The sequence below is a fragment of the Geotrypetes seraphini genome, chromosome 1, assembly GCF_902459505.1.
Source record: "Geotrypetes seraphini chromosome 1, aGeoSer1.1, whole genome shotgun sequence".
Taxonomy (NCBI): Eukaryota; Metazoa; Chordata; class Amphibia; order Gymnophiona; family Dermophiidae; genus Geotrypetes; species Geotrypetes seraphini.
The window spans coordinates 384,960,399-384,986,555 of record NC_047084.1 but is presented as its reverse complement, the minus strand read 5'-3'; the positions used below and the strand labels follow the sequence as shown (position 1 = coordinate 384,986,555).

The 26,157-nt window shown below is 44.2% G+C and overlaps 1 protein-coding gene across 3 annotated transcripts in view; it reads left to right on the top strand.

Moving 5' to 3' along the window:
- Positions 1-26,157, top strand: part of IDUA (alpha-L-iduronidase) — a 353,735-nt gene that overhangs the window by 311,568 nt on the left and 16,010 nt on the right. For 2 of the 3 annotated variants that reach the window (XM_033916637.1, XM_033916628.1), the window contains exons 9-12: positions 1,447-1,659; positions 17,014-17,135; positions 23,498-23,623; positions 25,162-25,238. In XM_033916637.1, the coding sequence (XP_033772528.1) occupies positions 1,447-1,659; positions 17,014-17,135; positions 23,498-23,623; positions 25,162-25,238 (538 nt within the window). Of the gene's footprint in view, positions 1-1,446; positions 1,660-17,013; positions 17,136-23,497; positions 23,624-25,161; positions 25,372-26,157 lie in introns of those variants that run through there. The other variant, XM_033916646.1, reaches the window with a different exon arrangement.

Below are 26,157 nucleotides of genomic sequence, written 5' to 3'. Positions count from 1 at the left end.
TCACGAGGGGGGCTGCTGACCCAGAGGGGTGGGAAGGGAGGCAACTCGCAGCAGATCTTTTACTGTGGGGACAAGGCCATTCACCACTCCACGGGGCGGTGAATGGCCTTGTCCCCTTACCCATGGCAACCAGTTGATTTTTTCACCATGTCATTTTCTAGTGCATAACTTAAAATTGACATGCGCTATGCACCACATTCCTCGGTGCCTATGTTTTAGGCGCTGTTTATGGAATCAAAGCCTCTAGTTTTTAAAAAAAAAAATCTGAACATTTAGTGCCGGTATTTAATAAGAATGGGCTGTAGGACATGCCAATGACATATCCCATGTCATTTCATGCCATTAATAAATGAAAATAAGCAGAAAAAAAAAATATGACATTTTGTGCTTTTCATTTGCTGATAATAGCACACACAGTTTGCAAATAGGGTACACTCTTCACAATGTTGTTCCCCTTCCCCCCAAAACAGGATGAATAATCAAAACCAAACCCAGGGCTCCTTTTATCAAGCTGCGCTAGAAGTTTTCAGTATGAGCCGGCACAGTAACTGCTCTGACGCTCATAGAATTCCTAAGAGTGTTGAAATACTTACCTTGCCGGCTAAAAACGCTAAAAACCTCTAGCGCAGCTTAATAAAAAGGGGGAGGGGGGGAAATGAACAGTTCTAGAAATGACAAGAGAAGCAAACTAAATGAAAATTTTTGGGCTGCCCCAGATTGTGGCTAGCACTGAATTTCTGGATAGAGCTTCTGGATGGCAGCAGCATTGAGCCCCAGATGAGTGTGAATAATGGTTCTTCAGTTTACCCCAGGATTATACCCTGTTTCCCCCAAAATAAGACCTATCCTGAAAATAAGCCCTAGCATGATTTTTAAAGTTGCTCCTAATATAAGCCCTACCTCCAAAATAAACCCTCCCCAAATGTTCCCGACACTCTCTGACTCCATCCTTGACACTAATGCTGCCTGATTTGTTGAAAAAAATCAGACTCATCGATTCAGCAACTTCCAGCCTTGCTGCTTTAGGAGGCCTCAGAGCAGAGGTATGTCACTTTCATGGTGGGAGGGTCGGTGGGGTTGCTGCACAGGGGGATGGAAGGGAGGGAGAGATAGAAAGATGCTGCACAAGGGGATGGGTGAGAGGGGAGGAAAGATACTGCACATGGGGGTGCAGAGGAAGAAAGGAAAGAGGAAGAATTGGGGTGGAGGAGAAGGAGAGAAGATCGTTGTACATGAAAAAAATAAGACATCCCCGAAAGTAAGCCCTAGTGAATTTTTTAGACCCAAAATTAATATAAGACACTGTCTTATTTTCAGGTAAACATGGTATATATTAGAAATTTGGAAGCATCATTCATTTCTTATAGAAGTTAGTACCTAGGCATAACTTTGATGTGGATTTTATGTGCTATGTAACAACTTTTTATTATTGTTATTGTTTCACAGGAGAAACTCAAATTTCAGCTAATATTTACAGCAAAGATGGAGAAACTGATGTTGACACTGTTGGAGTAATAGCCACGTCACATGATCCTGTAGAGGGGCACAGCTCAGATAGCTGGCAGTCCACCATACTGATCTATAATAGTGATGACAATCGGAAATCATCTAACATCAGCTATGTGACAGTGAATCTCACCAACTTTCCAAAATATGCAGGTAAATAAATTGCCTGGTATTATATACATAAATGACCCCCAAAAGAACTTATATTATCAGTGGCACTCTTAAAACGGTATAATGAACTTGCAAAATTCAAAAAATATTTCAGTAAAAGCACTCATCATCAAAAAATATCATATCCAACACATGTTTTCAAAGCTCTTTAAATGTTTGTTAAGGGATCATCAGAGCTGAAACTCTCAAGAATAGTCTAATGCAATTTTTTTTCACCAAAAACTCTTAAGAACATAAGAATATTACATTACATTACATTAGTGATTTCTATTCCGCTTGTACCTTGCGATTCTAAGCGGATTACATTAGAAGATAGCTGGACATTTCCAGGCGATAACAATACAATACAATACGTTACATTACTTTACATATCTTACTTTACATAACTTTACATACATAACTTTACATAACTTTACATTGCATTACATTACTATACATTACATTACTTTACATAACTTTACATTGCATTAAATTACATTGCAGAAAGCTGTAACTGACCAATGGTCAGTCTAACCCAGTATCCCATATTTGCAGAAGCCAATCCAAGTAACAAGTACCTGTCAAAAATCCAAATAGTAGCAGCATTCCATGCTACCGTCCCATGTCTGTCTCAATAGCAGACTATGGATATTTCCTCCAGGAACTTGTCCAAACCAGCTACATTAACTGCTCTTACTACATCCTCTACCAACGCATTCCAGAATGTAACTATTCTCTGAGTGAAAAAATATTTTCTACAATTGGTTTTAAAAGTATTACTCTGCAACTTCATGGAGTGTGCCCTAGTCTTTGTAAATCTCGATGCAGTAAAAACTAGTACCCATTCAACACCAATCAGGATTTTGTAGACTTCAGTCATATCTCCCCTCAGCCGTCTCTTTTCCAAGCTGAAGAGCCCTAACCTTTTTAGCCTTTCCTCATACAAGAGGAATTCAATCCCCTTTATCATCTTGGTGGCTCTTCTTTTAACCTTTTCTAGTGCCACTATATCTTTTTTGAGATAAGGAAACCAGAACTGAACGCAATACTCAAGGTAAGGTTGCACCATTGAGAGATACAGAGGCATTAGAACATTTTTAGTCTTGTTAACCATTCCTTTTCTAAAAATTCCTAGCATCCTATTTGCCTTCTTGGCTGCCGCCACACATTAGGCGGAAGGCTTCAGCGTATTGTCTACGATGACACTCAGATCCTTTTCTTGAGCTCTGACTCACAAGGTGGTCCCTAGCATCCGATAACTATGATTTGGATTATTCTTCCCAATGTGCATCACTTTGCATTTATTCACATTGAATTTCATCTGCCATTTTGACGCCCAGTCTTCCAATTTCCTAAGATCTTCTTGCAGTTTTTCACAGTCTGCATGCATTTTAATAATTTTGAACAGTTTAGTGTCATCTGCAAATTTAATCACCTCGTTCGTAGTTCCAATTCTAGATCATTTATAAATAAGTTAAATAGCACAGATCCCAGCGACATACCACTACTTACCCTCCTCCACATCAGTCCCAATATTCTCTATATGCCAGTTCAAGGTACCCCATGAGCGCCTGCTGAAGAAACTGTGGAACCACGGGTGGAAGGGGATGTCCACAGATGGATCCAAAATTGGCTGGCGGATAGGAAACAGAGGGTAGTGGTAAAAGGACACTACTCTGACTGGAAAGGGGTCACGAGTGGTGTCCCGCAGGGGTCAGTGCTGGGGCCGCTGCTGTTCAATATATTCATTAACAATCTGGAAACGGGCACGAAGTGCGAAGTTATCAAGTTCGTGGACGATACAAAACTCTCCAACAGGGTCAAAACTGTTGAGGAATGCAAAGAACTGCAGAGAGATCTGAACAAACTGTGTGAGTGGGCAAAAAGATGGCAGATGAGCTTCAATGTGGAGAAATGTAAGGTCTTGCACATGGGGAAAGGGAACTCCATGTACAGCTATGCGATGGGAGGAAGGGTGATGGGGAAAGGCACCCTAGAAAAAGACCTGGGGGTATTGGTGGATACAACAATGAAGCCAGCGGCGCAATGTGCAGCGGCCTCAAAGAAAGTGAACAGAATGCTGGGCATTATCAAAAAAGGTATCACTACCAGAACGAAGGTATCGAGCAATGGTGCGACCACATCTGGAATACTGTGTCCAATACTGGTCACCGTACCTTAAGAAAGACATGGCGATACTTGAGAGGGTCCAGAGGAGAGCAACTAGGATGATAAAAGGAATGGAGAACCTTTCATATGCCGAAAGGTTAGACAAACTGGGGCTCTTTACCCTGGAAAAGCGGAGACTGAGAAGAGACATGATACAGACATATAAAATCATGAAAGGCATAGAGAGGGTGGAGAGGGACAGATTCTTCAGACTAGAAGGGACAACAAAAACAAGAGGTCACTCGGAAAAACTGAGAGGGGACGGATTCAAAACGAATGCAAGGAAGTTTTTCTTCACTCAGAGGGTGGTGGACACCTGGAACACGCTTCCAAAGGAGGTAATAGGACAGAGTACAATACTGGGTTTCAAAAAGGGACTGGATGACTTCCTGGAAGCGAAGGGGATTGCAGGGTATAGATAGAAGGTTACTCTACAGGACAAAAGCGAAAAGCGTATGTGAGTTTTAGGGTAGGAGCACTATCAGGTCCTGGACAGAGGCACGTCTTATGTTCTTATATCATTTCAAATACTGTATTCATTTCAATTCAATAATTAAAATGTTGTTTTATGTAATTTTTCAAAACATTATTTTATCTTCATACAACTTTCAATTATATTAAATAATCACATCAGGGGATGGTTGTTCCTGACACAAATTCATGTTTTACCCAATTGCTGTATCAAGATTCATTCCCCCTAAAAAATAAATACACATTATTTAAACTTTTACAAGAAACTCCAGTCATAAAACTATACTGTGTACTGATATCCGCACCTCTAATGCTAGAATCTTCAAAGCTAATAATAGAATCTTCAAAGCACTCATCCATTTCTCAAACATAGCCATGGCATCTTTTCACTACTGCTGATGTTGTATACATGTGATCTTTCTAACCAATCTCAAAAGGAAGGACTCAGATCAATATCATCTACTCTATTTCTTTATTCAAACCACTTGGCTCCACTGCATTCAGTTTTAAAATCCAAAATTGTTCCTTAAAATTGATAGTGTATGTGAGTGGGAGTAGTAGAGAGATTAAGGTTTTTTTAAATTCTTTATTTATTAATTTTATAATTTTGACAATCACAATCAAAACACAAGAAAAAATATTATGAAAAACAAAATATCACTAAATCCAAATAATTCAAGGTAAATTTTGATTACACAATATAGAGACAGAGCTGAAATTTAACATACAAATTATATAACCAAGAAAACTAAAGGGAGGCTCGACTGCCATTGAACATTTTCTCTAAACGGAAAAAGAATCGAGTAAGCAATTACTTACTCTCCTGAGATGCAATAAATTTAGATAACTACTGCGATTCATAGAAAAAATATCTATTCTCTTTATATATCATAACACATTTACAGGGGTACCTCAAAACAAAGATCACCCCCAACTGAGCCACCCTAGGTCTCAATATAAGAAACTGTTTTCTTCTCTTCTGTGTTGGACGTGAAACATCTAGGTACTTTCTTATAATATTGGACAAAAAGGGAACATCTTTATATTTGAAGAACAATTTTAACGTCCATTCCCTATCTGAGTCAATAGCAAACTATACTAATAAGAACATAAGAACATAAGAAGTTGCCTCCACTGGGTCAGACCAGAGGTCCATCTCGCCCAGCGGTCCACTCCCGCGGCGGCCCATCAGGTCCGCGACCTGTGAAGTGGTTTCTGACCACTTCTATAACCTACCTCAAGTTCTATCTGTACCCCTCTATCCCCTTTTTCTCCAGGAACCTATCCAAACCCTCCTTGAACCCCTGTACAGATTTCTGGCCTATCACATCCTCTGGAAGCGCGTTCCATGTGTCCACCACCCTCTGGGTAAAAAAGAACTTCCTAGCATTTGTTCTAAACCTGTCCCCCTTCAATTTCTCCGAGTGACCCCTAGTGTTTGTGGCTCCCCTCAGTTTGAAGAATCTGTCCTTATTCACTTTCTCTATGCCCTTTAGGATTTTGAAGGTTTCTATCATGTCCCCTCTAAGTCTCCTTTTCTCCAGGGAGAACAGCCCCAGCATTTTTAACCTGTCAGGGTATGAAAAATTTTCCATACCTTTTATCAGTTTAGTCGCCCTCCTCTGCACTCCCTCTAGTACCGCCATGTCCTTCTTGAGGTACGGCGACCAATATTGAACACAGTACTCCAGGTGCGGGCGCACCATTGCGCGATACAGCGGCATGATGACTTCCTTCGTCCTGGTTGTGATACCTTTTTTGATGATGCCCAGCATTCTGTTTGCTTTCTTTGAGGCTGTCGCACACTGCGCCGATGGTTTCAGTGATGTGTCGACCATCACCCCCAGGTCCCTTTCAAGGTTACTCACCCCTAGCAGTGTTCCCCCCATTTTGTAGCTGAACATCGGGTTCTTTTTTCCTACATGCATGACCTTGCATTTCTCTACGTTAAAACTCATTTGCCACTTTTTTGCCCAGTCTTCCAGTCTCGTTAGGTCCCTTTGCAGGTCTTCACAGTCTTCCGTGTTTCTAACCCTGCTGCAGAGTTTGGTGTCATCAGCAAATTTGATAACCTCACATTTTGTCCCCGTCTCCAGATCGTTGATAAATATATTGAACAGTAGAGGTCCCAGCACCGACCCCTCTGGAACTCCGCTCGTGACCCATTGCCAGTCTGAGTATTGGCCCTTTACTCCAACCCTCTGTTTCATGCCTGCCAACCAGTGTTTGATCCATCGGTAGATATCCCCTTGCACCCCGTGGTTCCACAGCTTTTTAAGTAGCCGTTCGTGAGGTACCTTGTCGAAGGCTTTTTGGAAGTCAAGGTAAATGATGTCTATGGATTCCCCCTTATCCATCTGGCTGTTTATTCCCTCAAAAAAGTACAGCAAGTTCGTGAGGCATGACCTTCCCTGGCAGAAGCCATGCTGGCTCGCCTTCAGTTGTCCATTGTTTTCTATGTGTTCGCAGATTGTGTCCTTTACCATTGCTTCCATCATCTTTCCCGGAACCGAGGTCAAGTTCACAGGCCTGTAGTTTCCCGGGTCACCCCTTGATCCCTTCTTAAAGATGGGCGTAACATTTGCTATTTTCCAGTCCTCTGGGATCTCCCCAGTTTTTAGGGAGAGGTTACATATTTGGTGAAGTGTCTCTGCTATTTCGTTTCTCAGTTCTTTTAGTACCCTTGGGTGGATGCCGTCCGGGCCCGGTGATTTGTCGCTCTTCAGTCTGTCTATCTGTCTGAGGACATCCTCTTTGCTTACCTCTAGTTGTACCAGCCTTTCGTCATGTTCTCCGTTTATAATCACCTCGGGTTCTGGGATATTGGATGTGTCCTCTCTGGTGAAGACTGATGAGAAGAATTTGTTCAACCTGTCAGCTATCTCTTTTTCCTCCTTTATTGCTCCTTTCCTGTCTCCGTCGTCCAGTGGTCCCACTTCCTCTCTGGCTGGTTGTTTCCCTTTTACATACCTGAAGAAGGGTTTGAAGTTTCTTGCTTCTCCCGCCAGTCTTTCCTCATATTCTCTCTTTGCTTTCTTGACCTCTCGATGGCATTCTTTCTGGTGTCTTTTGTGCTCTTCCTGGTTTTCCTTTGTTGGTTCCTTTTTCCATTTTTTGAAGGATGATTTCTTGTCACTTATCGCCTTTTTAACTGCAGTTGTTATCCATGCTGGGTTTCTAGTTCGATTTTTTTTGCACCCTTTCCTAAACCTTGGGACGCACAGGTCTTGTGCCTTGAGCACTGTGCCTTTAAGCAGTATCCAGGCTTCCTTTACGGTCTTCATCTTCCCTGAGCTGTTGCTGAGCTTTTTTCCTACCATTTTCCTCATGTCCTTGTAGTTTCCTTTTCTGAAGTTGAGTGCTGTCGTCGTGGTTCTTTTCACCTTTGATGTTCCCATGTTTAATTTGTACTGGATCATGTTGTGATCGCTGTTCCCTAATGGTGCTAATACCACCACTTCCTTTGAGAGTCCCTCTAGCCCGTTGAGGATTAGGTCTAGAGTGGCATCCCCTCGCGTTGGTTCCGTGACCAGCTGCTCCATGAAACAGTCCCTTATCGCCTCTAGGAATTTAGTTTCTCTCGTGCAATTTGAGAGCCCAATGTCCCAGTCTATTCCTGGATAGTTGAAATCCCCCATAACCACCACCCTTCCACTTTTGCACACCTGCCTCAGTTCGGCCTCCAGGTCCAGGTCGTTTGCTTCTGGCTGTCCTGGTGGGCGATAGTACAGCCCCAATTTGATGTCAGCTTCTTCCCCTCCTGTCAACTTAACCCAGACTGTCTGCCCTTATTGTTGTTTCTGTTCTGGATGAAGGAATGGAGTCCTTTATATACAGTGCTATTCCTCCCCCCTTCTTGTGTGCCCTGTCCCTCAAATTGATTCCATATTGAAGACTTCAGGTTTACGTAGGAGCAAAAACTCAGTTCTGATTTCCCCTGATAAAGCAATAGTACTGTACTTGCATTTGCTGCAGAAACATCAGGAAGCACTTTTGTTTGGTCCTTTTCTCCTCGTGGCTGAATAGCTGACACTGCACACTCCTCCTGCTTCCTCTCATCTCCAGTTCCCCCACCCTGCCGGGCAAGCAAGAGGGTGTCTGGAACTTTACTCGGCGTCGGCCGCTCCTCTCCTACTCCTGCTCCTTCTGCTCCTGAAGCCTCAGGACGAACCAGAGGACTCCGTTCCTCCGGAGATAAGCTGACACCCTCAAAGGAGAGCACATGCGTTTCAGCCGAGGCATTATCTTCCGGCTGCTGCGCTCTTGGGCCTTGCTGCACAAATTCATCCATCGGGCCGGTCCGAGGTAACTGCCCTCCTGGTAAACCTGGGCATTTAGTTTTCCTTTACACCATGGCACGGTAGAAATGTTTCATAAGGACCACCATGATGTCCCAGTACAGCTTCGAGTCGCTATCTTGTCAAGCTCTGCCTAGAGAGATTAAAATTAGATTGACTGAACACAAGTCTAAAATACATACCAAGAGGAAAGATGCTTCTTTGATTCAACATTCCATTACTGACATCAAATGGATTATAATTGTTTATGTGGAAAGCAGGTGCATGGGTGGTGATCTTCAAAAATTGTGAGCCATGGAATTGAGGGTGGAATATGTGGATTAAAAACTGGTTGGCGGATAGGAAGCAGAGAGTGGGGATAAATGGACAATACTTGGACTACAAATGCATCACGAGTGGAGTGCCGCAGGGTTCGGTGCTTGGACCCATGCTTTTCAACATATTTATAAACGACTTGGAAATTGGTACAACGAGCGAGGTGATTAAATTTGCAGATGATACAAAGTTATTCAGAGTAGTAAAGATGCAGAAGGATTGCGAAGACCTGCAATGTGACATAAACACGCTCGAGAAATGGGCCACAACATGGCAAATGAGGTTTAACGTGGATAAGTGTAAGGTGGTGCATGTCAGTAACAAAAATCTTATACACGAATATAGGATGTCCTGTGCAGTACTCGGAGAGATCCCCCAGGAAAGAGACTTGGGAGTACTGGTCGACAAGTCGATGAAGCCGTCCGCTCAATGTGTGGCGTCAGCAAAAAGGGCAAACAGGATGCTAGGAATGATTAAGAAGGGGATCACGAATAGATCATAGAAAGTTATCATTCCGTTGTATCAGGCCATGGTACGCCCCCACCTGGAATACTGCATCCAGCACTGGCTGTCATACTCGAAGAAAGACACAGTACTACTCGAAAGGGTCCAGAGAAGAGCGACTAAAATGGTTAAGGGGCTGGAGGAGTTGCCGTACAGTGAGAGATTAGAGAAACTGGGCCTCTTCTCCCTTGAAAAGAGAAGACTGAGAGGGGACATGATCGAAACATTCAAGATAATGAAGGGAATAGACTTGGTAGATGAAGATAGGTTGTTCACCCTCTCCAAGGTAGAGAGAACGAGAGGGCACTCTCTAAAGTTAAAAAGGGATAGATTCCGTACAAACGTAAGGAAGTTCTTCTTCACCCAGAGAGTGGTAGAAAATTGGAAAGCTCTTCCGGAAGCTGTTATAGGGGAAAACACTCTCCAGGGATTCAAGATGAAATTAGACAAGTTCCTGCTGAACCAGAACGTACACAGGTAAGACTAGACTCAGTTAGGGCACTGGTCTTTGACTTAAGGGCCGCCGCAGGAGCGGACTGCTGGGCACGATGGACAACTGGTCTGACCCCAGCAGTGGCAATTCTTATGTTCAGAGAAATCTCAATTTAAGGATGACTTTGATCTGAGTCCTTCCTTTGTGATTGGTTAGAAAGATCACATGTTCATGACATCAGCAGTAGTGAAAAGATGCCGGAGCCATATTTGAAAAATGGATGAATGCTTTGAAGATTCTAGCATTATTGGTTAGGACACCAGCATATATTTTTTATGGCTGAAGTTTCTTGTAAAAGTTTGAATAAGGAAAGATTAGGTTACTCACCTTTGTTAATCTTTTTTCTTGTAAATAGCCTCTGGAAGCTTCACCATAGGTCTTGCATCTATTCCAACCTTGGCTGCAGAACTTACAAATAAAATCAGTCCCCTCTCCTAGGTTATCTCTCAGGACACTCCCCTCCCAGCTCATAAGGTAGTAAAGCCAGGAACTTCTAGGAGAAACAGGAAACATAAGAAAAGAGAGAGGGGAGGGGGTGGGGACTCCCCGCTACAAGTTAATTCTGCTCATGATAACAAACACATAATCAATAAACACCCCAAAAGGCCAAATTTAGCTTAACAAGAAATTTGAACATATATAAACTGCAAAACTGAGTAACGTTTCTCTAAAGGAGAAACTGCCTGAAGATCAGAAGGGGTATCACCCTGGGACCTCTCTAACCCCTTAACCTTGTATAAAGAACACTCATGGGATTCTTAGTGAGGCTGGTCAAAGACAGACATCCAACTTACCAGTTACTGGCAGGCGACCTGCGAATCGGACATAACAGATGGGAGAGTGTGAAGCTTCCAGAGGCTATTTATAAGAAAAAAAGATGAACAGAGGTAACCTAATCTTTCTTTCTTGTACAATAACCTCTGGAAGCTTCACCATAGGGACGTATCAAAGCAGTCTCAACACCCCAGGGGGGGCCCAATGCGCCCGCCGCCAGGACTGAAGCCCCCAAAACAGCCTCATGCTTAACCGCCACATCAAGTAGGTAAAACTTGGTAAAGGTATAAAGAGAGGCCCAACTGGCCACCCTACAAATCACATCAGGTGAGACCACACGTGATTCAGCCCACGAGGAAGCAATTCCTCAGGTAGAGTGAGCCTTCACCCCAAGGGGAGGCTTCTTCCCCACTGACACATAAGTAGCAGAAATGGCAGCACAGATCCATCAAGAGGTGGTAGCCTTGGAAGCAGGCTGAACCCGATGCACAGGGCCCACCAAAACAAACGAATGGTCCAAAAGACAAAAGTCATTCGTGGTCTCCAGGTATCTCAAAAGGAGACGTCGAACATCCAAAGACCGTAAATCATGGTCCTTAGACTTGGAGCCCAATGGAACAAAGGCGGGAAGCCAAACTTCGTGGTTGATGCGGAAAGCAGAAACCACTTTATGAAGAAAAAGAAGGCACGGTTCTCAAAATAACCGCAGACTCCATGATGTGTTGAAAAGGATCTCTGCACGACAGAACCTGAAGCTCTGACACTCTCCGTGCAGAAGTGACCACCACAAGGAAAACGGTCTTGATGGTAAGATCTTTCAAAGGTGTTCATAGGGCATACGAGATAGCGAGTGGAAAACCAGAATCAAATTCCATGTAGGATAAGGCAGTATCAAGGGAGACCGCAGCCTCCCCGCCCCGTATGATGTGTACAATGTCTTGGTGAGACCCAGAGAACCCCTGAGAGAGAGGGACCCAAATACAATAGTCCTGCAATATGGACACATAGAAAAGAAACCGCCAGACCCTTCCTGAGGCCAGCCTGCAGGAAGTCCAGAACATGTGCCACCGACGGGGCCAAAAGGTCCATTCGGACCCTGGCACACCAAGCCTGACAACACCTCCATGCTTTCGCATTAACCGACACCGTTGACTTCCTCGTCCTATGAAAAAATGTGGCAATGACCGCAGAAGAGAAGCCCCTAGCCCTCAAGGCTGTGCGTTCAAGCGCCAGGCCATAAGACCAAAGCAGTCCATGTCTGGAAGGGTTATTGGCCCTGCATGAGCAATTTACGATGGCAAGGAAGATGCAGGCCTCTCTCTAAGCTCAACCACACCAGGTCTGCACACCAAAGATGCCTGGGCCAGTCCGGGGCCATTAGGAGTACCGGACCTGTGTGAGATGCCACCCAGCGCAGAACGTGCCCTATCATAGGCCACGAGGGAAAGACATACAGAAGTTCCCCCTTCGGGCCATAGTTGAACCAGAGCGTCGAGCCCTTTGCTGCTGACCTCTCATCAGTGGCTGAAGAACCTGACCACCATCCAGTTCCCCGAGGACACCATCAGAGCGAAGGTGGGAAGACCCCACCGGTGAACTATGGTTTTGAATGCTAGCCTGGACAAGGACCATTCTCCCAGGTCCAGAAACTGATGACTTAGTAAGTCTGCCTGCACATTGTCCACGCCGGCCACATGAGCTGCGGACAAAGCCATCAGATGCCCTTTACCTCGGTATTACAAAAACTTGTAATTCCAGATTACAATTGGTCCAGAATACTGCTGCCAGGCTGATTTTTGGGAAGTGTAAGTTTGATCATGTGACACCACTGTTTTTCAACCTCCACTGGCTCCCTGTGTATCTTAGAGTCCAGTTCAAGTGCACCTGTGTTGTTTTTAAAATTCTTCTAAGTATTTTCATCCCTTTAGTTCCTTTATCTTGGAATCTATAGATTCTCTTTTGCAAGAGGAGATCAACAATTTAAGCTTTTCTGCCCATCCAGTAAAGGTATCAAAAGAACTAAGATCTTTGGCCTCTCTTTGTCCTTTAAGTTCACACAACTTTGGAACGATCTTCCACTTTTCCTGAGACACTTCAGCTCCCTTTCTTCCTTTCGCAAGGCTTTGAAAACTACTTTGTTCGCCAAACACTTTGTTAATTAACCCTTTTAAGATCCAATTAATATGTTTCTCTCAGCTTAATCTAACTATTGGAAACTGAGTCGAGCACTCTTAGATTGAAGTCTCGGTATATAAAACCAAGTATTAGATTAGATTAGATGCCTCTCCACCCAGGCAAAGTGTATCCTAGCCTCCAGGCTCAGCAGGGGATTCCGCGTGACTCCCTAACTGTCAACATAGGCAAAAGCTGTCAAATTGTCTGAGAATACACACCCTCAAAATCTCAGCAGCACCAGACAAAATGCACACAGCACCAGTCGATTGATCACCCTCCTGCTCTCCAGCGCAGTCCACTGGCCCTGGGCCGGCCCAGACCTGCAAACTGCTCCCCAACCAGAGAGATCCACATCCGTTGTCAGGGTCACCCCGTCCAAGCCTCTCAGAGGGAGGCCTCTGACCAGAGGAACCGGTGAGAGTGTGAGCTGCGGCGGCCACTTCCTTCGTGGCCTGGGCATGTCATGCCAAGCTCCGCCAGGATCTCGAGGAGGTTGTCCTTCAGGACCACGACTTCCTAGTGAATTATTTGGCAGATGCACTCTATGACATCTTGACAGTTTTTGCTAAGCTGGGAGCTTATTCTGTATCCGTCTGGGTGATTCCTCATCTCATGCTATGCTAATCAGGTTACCTTTTAAAGGTTCGCTCTTGTTTGGCCAGGGTCTGGATGACCTTAGGACCAGTGTTCAGAATCGTAAGCCTAAAATGCTCCCTGGCTCTAAGCTTTGCCTAGCTAGGGGTATGGGATGGACGACTTTTCATCCCTACCGGTGCACTTCACAGTTCGTTGGGCCCCCGGCGACAGGGCAGTGTTATGGAGTTACCTCAAGACCTCGCTTTGGAGGTGTAGCGTGCCAACAGTCTTCCAACTTCTGTTCGTCTGCCCCTCCCGAGAGTAAATTATGTCTCTGGTGGTTCTCCTCCCCCCGGAATTGGGGGCAGCTTTCGGCCTTCTTTCTGGAAGAGCGGAAGATACCTTCAGACCAATGGGTCCTCGAGGTACTCAGGGAGGGCCTTCGACTGCAGTTTCCGCCAGATTTCTTCCTGTTTCCGGTGGGATACCCAGACAGGGCCAGCAGGGTGTGAGCCATGGTGCGCAGGTTGCTGGATCCGGGACAACCCCAAGCACTGGGAACCTGTTGGCAGTGGGATCCTGAAGATCCACTAGAAAAACCACCTTGGTGGACGCCATACTTCGACAGCAAATGGACAGAGGCTGGGGCAGAAGCAATGGTAGAAACGCCAGTCCGCTCTCTGGTGTCACTGAAGAGAAACACAAAGACATGCTGCAGCACTGGATACAACTTAGAAGAAACAGGCACAGCCTATTTACAACCAGAAAAGCCTGACACTATATCCGACCCTTGCAGACAGAAAATAAGCACTGGCGGCAAAAGCTGCTCAATGTGCCAAAGTTATAGTGCTCTCAGCCAAAGAAGAAGACTTTTGCCCCCAAAACAGCGCTTGCGCTTTCATGAAGTGCATTTTGCACCTATTTGAGGGGGACCGGACGTGCCCAAAGCACAGTAGAAATGGAGGGAAATGGGGACTCTCCGAAGGAGGAAAATGCAGAATCTATGCACGTGAAATGTGGCTGTGAATCTGACATTCATCCACTGTAATTGAGACATGAATCCATGCTATCCTGTCCTGAGGTGGCCATCTGTGAAGTTTGGAGCAAAAATGAAGCTTATAAGTCCAAAAAATACACTTTTTAAAAAACTTTAATGAAAATCCAAGATGGTCACCGTGGGTGCCGATTTTGCCCTAAAACAGCCCAGGGAAAACGCATCATGCTTTTTCTTTTGCTCTCCGGGTTGCAGTGATGCACCTATGTCTCTCCCAAAGAGCATTCCTTCTTATAGTGCAGCGCTGAGGTGAGTCAAGAGCTCAAATGTCTGGCACTTCTTCAGTCAAAGGACAGAATTGGCATTTTGGGTCTAGATGCATTAGTTCAGCCCTGGCTAGCTCACGAGCTTCTTTTACGTGCTCCCTCTGTGACATCTGGTTGGTCAGGTCATCCGCAAGATAGCATTGTATTCAGGACTGGTGATCCTCGTAGCTCTGGAATAGCCTCATCATCTGTGGTATGCGGATCTAGTCCATCTTCAACGAGGCTGGAAGATCAAGCTCCCTCTTCCTCATGATCTACTCAGTCAGGGTCAAGTTCTCATGGAGAACCCACAGCATTTTGGCCTTAAAGTATGGCTCTTGAGCACTCAACCTTGCTAATGTGGGAGCTATTCAAATGTGGTCGCCTCAAAGTTTCTGAAGTCCAAGTGGCCCTCTACTATGGCTTCTTATGCCAAAAATATGGAAGGATCTTCAGCAGTGGTGTACCAGAGCCCAGGTGCTGCTGGTGAGGGCTCCTATTCCAGTGATTCTGGCCTTTCTTCAGGCCGGTTTAGATAAGGGTTTGGCGGTTGCCTCCTTTGCAGTTCAAGCGGCAAGTCTTTCATGTTTTCAAGCACACAGTGGTTCCAGTTCACCAACCTCTCATTCAGATGTGACCAGATTTTTCAGAGGGGCGCTTTGCTTCCGTCCTCCTTTGCATTATCCTTTTCTTACATGGAATCATAATTGTGTTCTGCAGAGTTTCATATAAACCTTTTTTGAGCCACTCAGGGATGCTTCACTTTGGATCAGACAATATTTCCTGTGGCCAGAGTCTCCGCACGGTGTATTTCAGAGCTCCAAGCTCTTTTGTGCAGGGAGCTCGTTCTGCGCATGCAGACATGGGAGTTGTTTTCCGTATAGATCTTTCCTTTCTGCTGGAAATAGTTTCAGATTTTCATGTCAACCAAGAGTTTGTTTGTCTGCACCAACTCCACGGAGTTGGTGCAGAAGGATCAGTTCTTCAGCAAATTGGATGAGCAGAGGGTCTTCCTCCATATCTGGATGCCTCAGGCCCCTCCCTATGCATCACATGATTCACCGAGGAGGGGCCTAAGGCTCAGTGTCGTCGTCATAGGAGGAGGAGCAGGAGGTGTTTTCAATACCTCCTGCTCTCAAATTTTAAGTACGGGGCAGGAGCACCTGGAATGGGAGTGAACGCCTTCATAGCAGGAAGGAGTGGGCATCCCTCCTGTCTTTTTTTTTGGTAGGGGGAAGTGGGAGTGGTGCCTTCAGGGCAGGAGGGAGTAGGCATACCGCCTGCCTTTTTTCAGGCATGAGGAGGGAGTTCTTTTGTGGCAGGAGGGAGTGGGCATCCCTCCTGCCATTTGTTTAAGGTTTGAGGGAGGTCACTGCGTTTGTCAGGGGGCGCAATTGTCGGGGGTCATTGGGGAGGTGCCGATGGCGGCGGTGGGGGATTTTTTCATTTTTTAAAAAATGGGACAGATATTTTGTGTGTGTAATACAAGCAAAATATCTGTGTCATTGAAAAAAAAAAAGAAAAAACCCCCCACCACTGCCGTCGGCCCTCCCCAACAACCCCCGACAATCTCACCCCCACCCTTGACAAATCCGGTGACCCAAGACAGATCAGTTGGTAGCACAGTTACCAATAGGTCTAGAGCAATCGGGTTTTATGATTGGTAAAACCTGATCATAAAAAGCCAAACAATGTTTGTGCATCAATAGCTTGGCTATTTTGCATGGGGTTTTACTAATTTGCATGGGTCGGATCGGATCGTTAAATGGGTGATCGGGGGGAAAACACATGGTGAGCAGTTTTGTGCATTGGGGAATCTGATCCGATCAATCGCTCAACTGGTCAGATCGGTTTAGCGATAATCGGGACATGATCGGTAAGTTTTGTGCATCCCTCTGTTAAAGACAGCCTGGCCAGTTGTGTTCACTACCCACCATGCCTTAATTTCCTGAATATGGACTTGGTAATTTGTGGCAAGTTGAGCACCCCAAATCATTTTGAAAAATTGGCTCCTATGTGCTCTACCTATGCCCCACTTACTTTCCTGTACTGTGCCACTGGCACACACCCTTATGGAATAGTACTGAAGTGTCTTGCTAGCACTCATCCCTGAAAGTGCTAGTATTCTGTAATTCTACACATGCAAGTAGTGCATAAATTTAAGTGCCCCATCATAAGAAAGATTATTACATGTTACATGCATTTTATACTAAAAGAAAAATTGCCTGCACCAACTTCATTAAATCTGATATGTTAATAAGTTTTCCAATATTTTTTTGTAAGATCTAGTGTATGTAACCAGTTACATGGATAACAACCTTACTAATCCCTATTTGGAATGGAAGAAATTAGGAAGCCCTGACTTTCCAACAATCAAGCAGTTTCAACAAATTAGGGATGCTGAGGTATGATAAAATTACTGTGTCATTCTATATTTTTAGAAAATCAGAAAGTTGATAAGGCAAATATTCTGCTGGTTAAAGTTAAGCAGATAAATCAGAGATGAGCAGCCTTGGTTCTCAAGGGCCGCAACCCATTTTCAGGATCTCCCCACTGAATATACATGATATGCATATAGATGTCATGAATATTCATTGGGAAAATCCTGAAAACCCGACTGGTTTGCAGACTTTGAGGACCAAGGTTGCCTACCCTGGAAATAAGTTATATTGTCAAGTTTAATTGGAATAATCCAAATTACAACCAGTTAAGTCACTGGCTTTGAACTTTTTTATTTGATTAGTGGAGTGGGAGGGGGAGTGGGAGTGGTGCCTTTGTGGCAGGAGGGAGTGGACATCCCTCCTGCCGTTTGTTTAAGGTTTGAGGGAGGTCACCGTGTTTGTCGGGGGAGGGCACAATTGTCGGGGGTCATTGGGGAGGCGCTAATTGCGGCGGTGGGGGATTTTTTTTAAAAATGAGACAGATATTTTGCGAGTGTAATACATGCAAAATATCTGTGTCAAATTTAGCCAGTAATCAGACAGCGTTATAATGATACAATTACAACTTCCACTTCCACTTCGACATGTCCCGTGAGGTACTTACATGATCGAAACATTTAAGTACCTCATGGGACGTGTCGAAGTGGAAGATGATATTTTCTTTCTCAAGGGACCCTCGGCCACAAGAGGGTACCCGCTCAAACTCAGGGGCGGAAAATTTCATGGTGACACCAGAAAGTATTTCTTCACAGAGAGAGTGGTTGATCATTGGAACAAGCTTCCAGTGCAGGTGATCGAGGCAGACAGCGTGCCAGACTTTAAGAATAAATGGGATACCCATGTGGGATCCCTACGAGGGTCAAGATAAGGAAATTGGGTCATTAGGGCATAGACAGGGGATGGGTAAGCAGAGTGGGCAGACTTGATGGGCTGTAGCCCTTTTCTGCCGTCATCTTCTATGTTTCTATGTTACAAAGAGTGGGCAGCACTAGTACAGACAACGGGCTGCAAAATAGTACCTGGCGGGCCACATTTGGCCCCTGGGCCATGAGTTTGAGACCACTGATCTACATGATTGCTTGCTAACTGTTAGTTCAGGAATATCATGCGATTCCTTACTGCCTCCAAAATGAGTGATGTAAATGCTTACACAGTAATTATTTTAAATGGCTGTGCAGTAATGGCAACATTAGGCCAAGGACAAGAAGCAGATGAATGCAGAAAGGCCTTTAAACATTTTAATAAATAACATTAAAAAGGCCCAAGATGGCCATATTTTGCCCATGCATATGCTGCATTAGGGCCATTATATTTGTTTTATACTAGCTTGGTTTGTTTATTAACAGTTTATGGCCTTGTGTCAATTCACGCCTATGTTGGGTCAGTCATTGGTGGACTTGTGGTTTTGCCTTTCTTTTTGTCCACCTCCATTGTCTGCATTCTCAATTTTCAAACAGACAATTTACCTGGGTATAAATGACTTTTGAAAAATGCCCTCATTATGTAGTTATTGGTGGTTTCATTTTAAAAGTATTATGTTTAATAATGTATTTTCCCTGTGCTGCTCCTTGTGACCCTGGGCAAGTCATCTGGCCCTCCATTGCCCCTGGTACCATAACTAGATTGAAAGCCCGCTGGGGGGAGGATCCCACTTAGATAAAATTATCTGGTTGTAAGCTGCATAGACGCCACATAATGGATATAATAATAATAATAATAATAATAAAGGGTTGCCATATAATTTCAGAAATTCTTTTTAACCGCCCTGCCCACTGTATTCACTGCTAGTACAGCTCCATTCTCAATAACTCATGCATTTGATTCCACTAAAGAGTTTGATTGGGGGGAAGTGTTTGCACTTATCCATTGTAGCAATAAACACCATTTTGCAATCAAACAAGCTTTTGCACAAACCATTCATTTGCACGAGAGTGGACTGGTAGGTCGCTATTGACGGACACAATCTAAAGAGGACCAGCCAGCACGGCTTCAGCAAAGGAAGATCTTGCTTGACGAACTTGCTGCACATCTTCGAGGGAGTAAACAAGCAGATAGACAAGGGTGACCCGGTCGACATTGTATATCTGGATTTTCAGAAGGCGTTCGACAAGGTCCCGCATGAATGACTACTTTGAAAAATTGCAAGCCATGGAATCGAGGGTGAAATACTCAGGTGGATTAAAAACTGGCTGGCGGATAGGAAACAGAGAGTGGGGGGTAAATGGACAATACTCGAACTGGAAAAGCGTCACGAGTGGAGTGTATCACACCCGCGCTCCTGAAATGTGCAGTGAGCCCACGGGAACGTGGCAAAATATCTGACCTAGCATGTCCCTTGCTACTAAAGGACCCTTCAGGACTTTATTCTGGCAAGGTAACTGCCTAATAGGGTATGTAGGTAATGAGTTCTAGTCAGAAATGGCAAAATAATCACTTTATTCCGGCCACTGGCCCAATAAACCAAAATACAGGCTTCAGCCTGGCAGTTGCTGGAAAAACATACAGTTCATGAAAAGAAAATCCCAAAACATCACAATCCGGCTGTTACAGTTTGTTAACACTAGACTAAGTACAGTTCCCTGCTTCCGGTCTTTATCAAGGTAATCTAACAGTCCTCTTCAGCAGACCAGTTATATTTCAGTCTTGCAGCATTTACTACACAGTTTATACAAAAGAGCACTGCCAGAACTTGGTCTGTTAATCACTCCTGAAACATTGCTGTAGTAACCACACACAGCTGAGAAGGAGAAACGTAATTTTCCAGCTTGGTAAGTAGCTGAGAAAACATACACATGATTGTTGGCAGCAAACCTCAAGGCTTTAAGGTAAAATGCAAAGTTCATGCTAAAGAGAGATCCTAAACTCTTTCACAACAAAAATACACATTCACTGAGATTCAAAACTGCAAGCAAAAACAAAACTCCTGTGTTTCAATGCACTTCCATTGCTATGGGGTAAGCCTCAATTCCTACTCGGCTTTCTTGAGTGTCCATGGCTTCCTCAAGATCTTGCTTCCAAAGCTCAGAAGGAAGACTCAGCTCCTCGGCTTCAGTCATCTGCCAATCTGTATCCTCAGCCACTGTTGGTAGAGGAGAGAGGAACATATCCTCCTCTGCTGTTTGTCTCTCTCTTGGTTGCTTCTCTTCCGTGTCCCTCCTTCCTCTTCCTGTTCTGAAGAGACTGGTTTTATCCTGTGGAGAGCCACTCCCCCTCAGACTGGGTGGGGGAAGGGCTTTCTACATACTAGCCTGCCCCTTATGATTACAAGCAGGATTCTTTCTAGCCCTAGTCCTAACAGGCACAAGATGCTCAATAGGTAGCAAACCTCTAGCAGTGGCAGGAACAAGTTTGAACTGGGTACAGCTTTCTTGTCTATTGTGACATTTCCATCCCTAGGGATGAACCTGTCAGGGTTAAGTCAAGTACTAAACCAAATCCCCGAGGCAGGAAACCAGTTAAAGGTAGTCCCTCGTAGGCTGCTGAGGACAGGACTGCCTATCCTGAGGAGCATGAACCTGACCCCGAGCTGGAACTCATGCTAGAGCCAGAGCCTGTTAGGAGAGTAACCTCCCTTAGGAAGTTCAATCAGTTCCCCAACAGCAATATTCCTAGTGAACTGAGAGGGAGCCAGAGAGCACTCAAACCTGTGCCCAAGCCAGGTAAGCTAGGGAATGGCTTTAACACCTTAAAACAGCTCTCAAAGTCTATGGAGCAGGCAACCCAGGAAGACCTGGCAGATAGGGCTCTTCTGGCCAGGCAAAGGCCAGGCACAAGTCAGGAGCCCATGGAATAGGAAGGCTCTGCACCCCAGGAGATTACAGAGCTGGAGGCTCCAGAAGAATGTATGGACATAGCTGAGTTTGGAGTGCCTGAAGTTGAATCGGTGGAACCGATGGATGTGAGTTTGGCAGTTTCTTGCCAGTAACTTATTATGCTCTTTTTGGATTTTTGTTGGGACAATTTACAGAAGAAACTGTTTTGAGAAAAGTTTTTTTTGTTGCACAGCAATGGGGGCTGGGCTGAAAGCAGTGCTGGATTTGTACACAGCACTAATTGAACTGCTCTACACCAGCTGGGACTGAGCTTGTAGGAAGCTGGTGTGGTTTTCTTTTGTTGGCTGCATTGCAAGCCAGTAACTTGCAGAATTGGGGAGGGTTCCCCGAAGACCTAGGGTTGGGATTTTGCGGGCGCTTGAAAAAGCCAATAGTAAAAGGGGTCCCAGCAATTCTGTTCCCAGTCTCCAGAGACTGGAGAGTTGCTGCAGCTTAAAGTTGCAAAGTTTACAAACTGCATTGCTCTGAAGTTTCATTTTGTGATTCATTATACAGGAGCCTGGTGAAGAGCAGGACTGAGTTAGTTGAAGCCCAGGTCTCTAAGAAGAGGAGTAAAAGTATTTTTCTTTTTCTTTGTTGGGAGCTGTATGAAGCTGCCCAGGACATTATTAGGCACTTGAGGTTACTTACCTGGGAGAAGTACTTGAGTGTGTTTTGGGAAGACAAACTGGCTATTATGAACTGTGTGTTTGTTGAGTGAAAGCCAGTATAATTGTTTTGGGTTTTTTTTTTTTAAATTAAACTTATGGCAATGGTCTGAGAGATTTTTTGATTTATTATTATTGCACCAGAGAACTATACTACTGTTTAGGGTCTCCCCCTTTGGGAGCCATGCCAGAGTTGTGCTGCCACCAGTTGGTGGTCCCCCACAGTTTCCTCGCAGGTCCGGCTGGTGACACTATCCATTTCCTGCCATGCCTCCATCTCACTATCTGAGCAGTAGTCAGCTAGCTCTGTCAATTGGCCTGCCACCTGATCAGCTTTCTTACATCTAGGCTCTGTGTGTTTTCTCTTTATTTCTGGGAAAAAACCCGGAACGGATTAAGGTTTGTTAAAGACAAGACCTGAAACGGACTTGGGTTTGTCACAAGTGCCGCAGGGTTTGGTGCTTGGACCTGTGCTCAACATACAGTGGAACCTTGGTTTACGAGCATAATTTGTTCCAGAAGCATGCTCGTAAACCAATTTACTCGTATATCAAAGCGAGTTTCCCCATAGGAAGTAAGGGGAACTCGCTTTATTCGTTCCACCTCCCCTCCCCCCAGCCACCATTGCTGCTCCACCCCACCACATCCCCAAAAGACCCCCCCATCCCTGACGCCACTGGTGCGCTTCCACATCCCTGCACGCCCGCAAATGCTGCCCCCCACGAACCGGCATCGCCCCCCCTCGCAAACGCTCGCCCCCCCCCCCCGCGTGAACCAGCATCCCCTGCTTGCCCCTTTATGACCCAATTTTACTCTGGCCCGAGTCACTTACCCCTCTGCCGATCTGAATCCAATCCCTGCATGCAAATGAGAGGAATGGCATGCAAAGTAGGCATGGACACGATTCACAAAACAAATTTCACTATCCAACTAGGCTGGCTGATCAACCCAAGAAGCGACTGCTGGGGACCAGTCGCAAATGTCCTTTCCGACTCTCCAGCTCCATTGAAGCCCTGATCTCTGCACGCCCTGCTCTCTACTGTCCCGAATCTCTCCTGCCTGCCGCCCTGATGCTCTACCCCGATTCTGTCCTGCCTGCCACTTCGAATCGCTGCCCTGCTCTCTCCCGAATCGACGCCCTGTTCTTCCCCGGATCTATCCTGCCTGCCCTTCCCCGCACTGCGAGCCCATGGTTTTAATCCGCAGGTTTAAAGTGGGTTAAAACCATGGGCTCGCTGGGCTACACAAAAGTAAAGTAAAAGTTTTAAAAAGTCGCAACTCAGACAGGTCTTAGATGCATGCTGCATGCGTCGGGATCACACACTAGCAATCCGTGTTAGCAGATGGGGGCGTTCCTCCGATTGCCCCCATTTGAATATTGCTGGTTTGTGAATCCATCAGACCTACCCGGATCAGACACGGATCAGTCTCGATCGGGCAGGTTAGTAAATCTAGCCCTAAGTAAGCACACCTTTGGATTCTTCCACAACAGCACTGCCAAGATAGTACACAACTGAGCCCAAAAACTCTCAATTCTATGGCAAGTCCACAGGACATGTTTTGAGAGTACCCTCTTCCTCCCAACATTTCAGATAGAGCACAGATTGCAGTATACCCAACTTGAGGGCCCTCATAGGATGAATGCATAAATGATGTAACATCTTAATAATTTATTTAAAACACACATTTCCCCCCAACAAACTCTTCAATGGTAATCAGCTGTATATTGACTACTGGTGATGGTGTTATATACTTCTGTAATAAACTTGAAATAGATAAGCTTTTCTTTCTATAATTTTAACTGTCACATTTGTATTTTGTTATTATTATTATTTTTTTTATTTAGGACCCAGTAATGGAGGGACCATTACCATTTCCTAAAGAAGGAAAACTATTTATCAAAGTTGAGCTTCCTGTTCCTTCCTTGTTTCTGATCCATGTCTGTGCAAGAGCTACTGACCCTCCAGATCAAGTATGGAATTTGAATTTTTTTAAAGCTGGACATAGAGACAAAAATTTTAATTAATTCAATCTAAGGCTGGAAAGGAAGCCAAGCAAATAACTATTTAGGAAGAATGACCAATACAAAAGTATTCACTCACAATTTGAGCAGAGGCTTTGTTGAAGATTGAACAGTAACAAATTGTGTGATAATAACATAGTAAATGACAGCAGATAAAGACCTGAATGGTCCATCCAGTCTGCCCAACAGTCACACTCATTATATCTTCATGGTTAAATTGGGGTGTTTTCTTTAATATTTCTGGGTTTCCACTACTGGAGTTGCCACTCAAGCCTACCATAACCATCCTGTCACTGGAGCTTCCATCAAAGCCCTCCCAAGCTCATCCTAAACCAAATCACCATAAATAGAACACAGACCATGCAGGAATACTCAGTACCAGCCTTAGTTTGTTTTATTTCATTCATTGGGGTCTTTTTACTATAATATATTTGCTGTTAGTGAGGCAGTTAGTGCATGCTAACAGTTAATGCAGAAATTTAACAGTTAGTGCCTGCTAATTTCCTCAATTTCCTCAATCTAATGCAGAGTGGGTGGAGAACAAACACCCCCTAATTCTATAAAAAGCGTCAAAAATTAAATTGAACAAGCTAATTAACAGTGATAATTGGCATTTTAACAAGCAATGATTGGCATTAATTAGAATCAAGGGTTATATCAGGGCGTAAGCGCTCTTCTATAAACCACTTCTAATTTTAAGTATGGCTTATAGAATAGTGCTTTTGTGGTGCTAATTTTTTGAGCACCATGTGTAGAATTTGGTCCACACTGACTAAGTAGAGACTGTGCCTTATGCTCTAAAACTAAACAGAATAAATATGATTGCTCTGCACAGCAAAGAAGCTGTAACTTTTTAAAAGTTCGTCCAGCAAAGCATCCTGCAACTGAGCTAAACCTGAATAATGATTCAATGGACCAGAGCAGTGGTTCTTAATCTTGTCCTGGGGGACCCCCAGCCATTCGGGTTTTCAGGATATCCCTAATGAATATGCATGAGAGAGATTTGCATATAACGGAGGAGACAGATATGCAAATATGTCTCATGCATATTCATTAGGGATATCCTGAAAACCCAACTGGCTGGGGGTCCTCCAGGACAGGGTTGAGAACCACTGGACCAAAGCGTTGAATCAAAATTGGAGGTGTGTAGAATAAGAAGAAATAGTATATTTGTCTTTTTCTCCTATGTTAATGTTAGCTTTAATTCTATGGATGTGTATAGATTAGGTCTGTTCTATCTGAGAATTTTGACATTCTTTTCTTGAATGATTTATTGTGTTGTATTGTAAACCACTTAAATCCATATAGGCTTGGCAGTATATAAAATTTTAATTAATTGTATATGTAGTAGTAGAGATAATATTCAGCATGATAGGGAAATGCAGTCACAAAATATTTATGAATTTCCAAAAGAACATGTGTTATAAAGGCTGTGGCATAGGCATTTGATTGCAAGATTAAAGAACCTGTTATTTTGCTTTCTTCAGGTGACTGGAGTACGTCTGAGGTCACTTACGCTTGGACAAGTTGCAGTGGTTTGGAATGATAAATGCATACATTCAAAGTAAGTAATTAATAATGATGCAATACCTTAACAGTGGCATGGCTAACTTCTCTTCTGTATCTACACCTCTCCCTCCAAAGAGAAAATTTTCTCTGTCCCCTACCTAAAAGATACCTAAAAGGGTGTAGCTATAGCTATCTAATCAACATCACAAGAAATACCTTCATGCCTCTAGTGTGACCTATTTACAAATAAAATACATATTTGTTCTTGATTGTTTGTTGCTGTTTTCTGGGTCTCACCATGTCTGGGTAGGTAGAACCAATGTTTCAGCCATCATGCTGCGGCTTTCTTCAAGGTATGCTGTGAGGTCTGTAGTTTGTCTTTATATATAGTGGATTCACTGACCTGATTGAGAACAGGGAGGTCATGCATTTAAATTTTGGCAGAAAAGTTCATTGGTCACAAATTTGAAATGTGGTGGGAAAGTTTGTTGGTCACAGATTTGAATTCTGCCAGAAAATTTGAATTTTGGTGGGAACGTCCGTTAGATCCAATTTTTAAATTCTGATGGGGAAGTCTGTAGTCACAGACAAAAAAGGGGATTGGGCACTTTTAGATGGAAGGAGAGGGCATTTGTCCTTGCCCTGGTCCTTTTTGCGCTGAATTTCTTTTGGATGAATGGTTATCATGCTTTGTTTACGGAGAGCCCTTTATCTCCATTGAAGTTATTGGGGTGTCTTGCTCTCTCTATTGCCTCTTTGATTCTTCTCAGCCACATATTCAATTGCTTCGTGCAGTTGATTGTTAATTATAGATGCCTGTGAGGGATTAAAATTAAATTCTGAAAAGACCAAGTTTATCTTTGCTTCACCTCGGCAGAATGCATTAGAGGACCCTCTCATTATCAAGAATATACAATATCCTGTTTGTTCTTTGGTCAAAATTTTGGGAGTTACGCTTGACCAGAATATGTCCA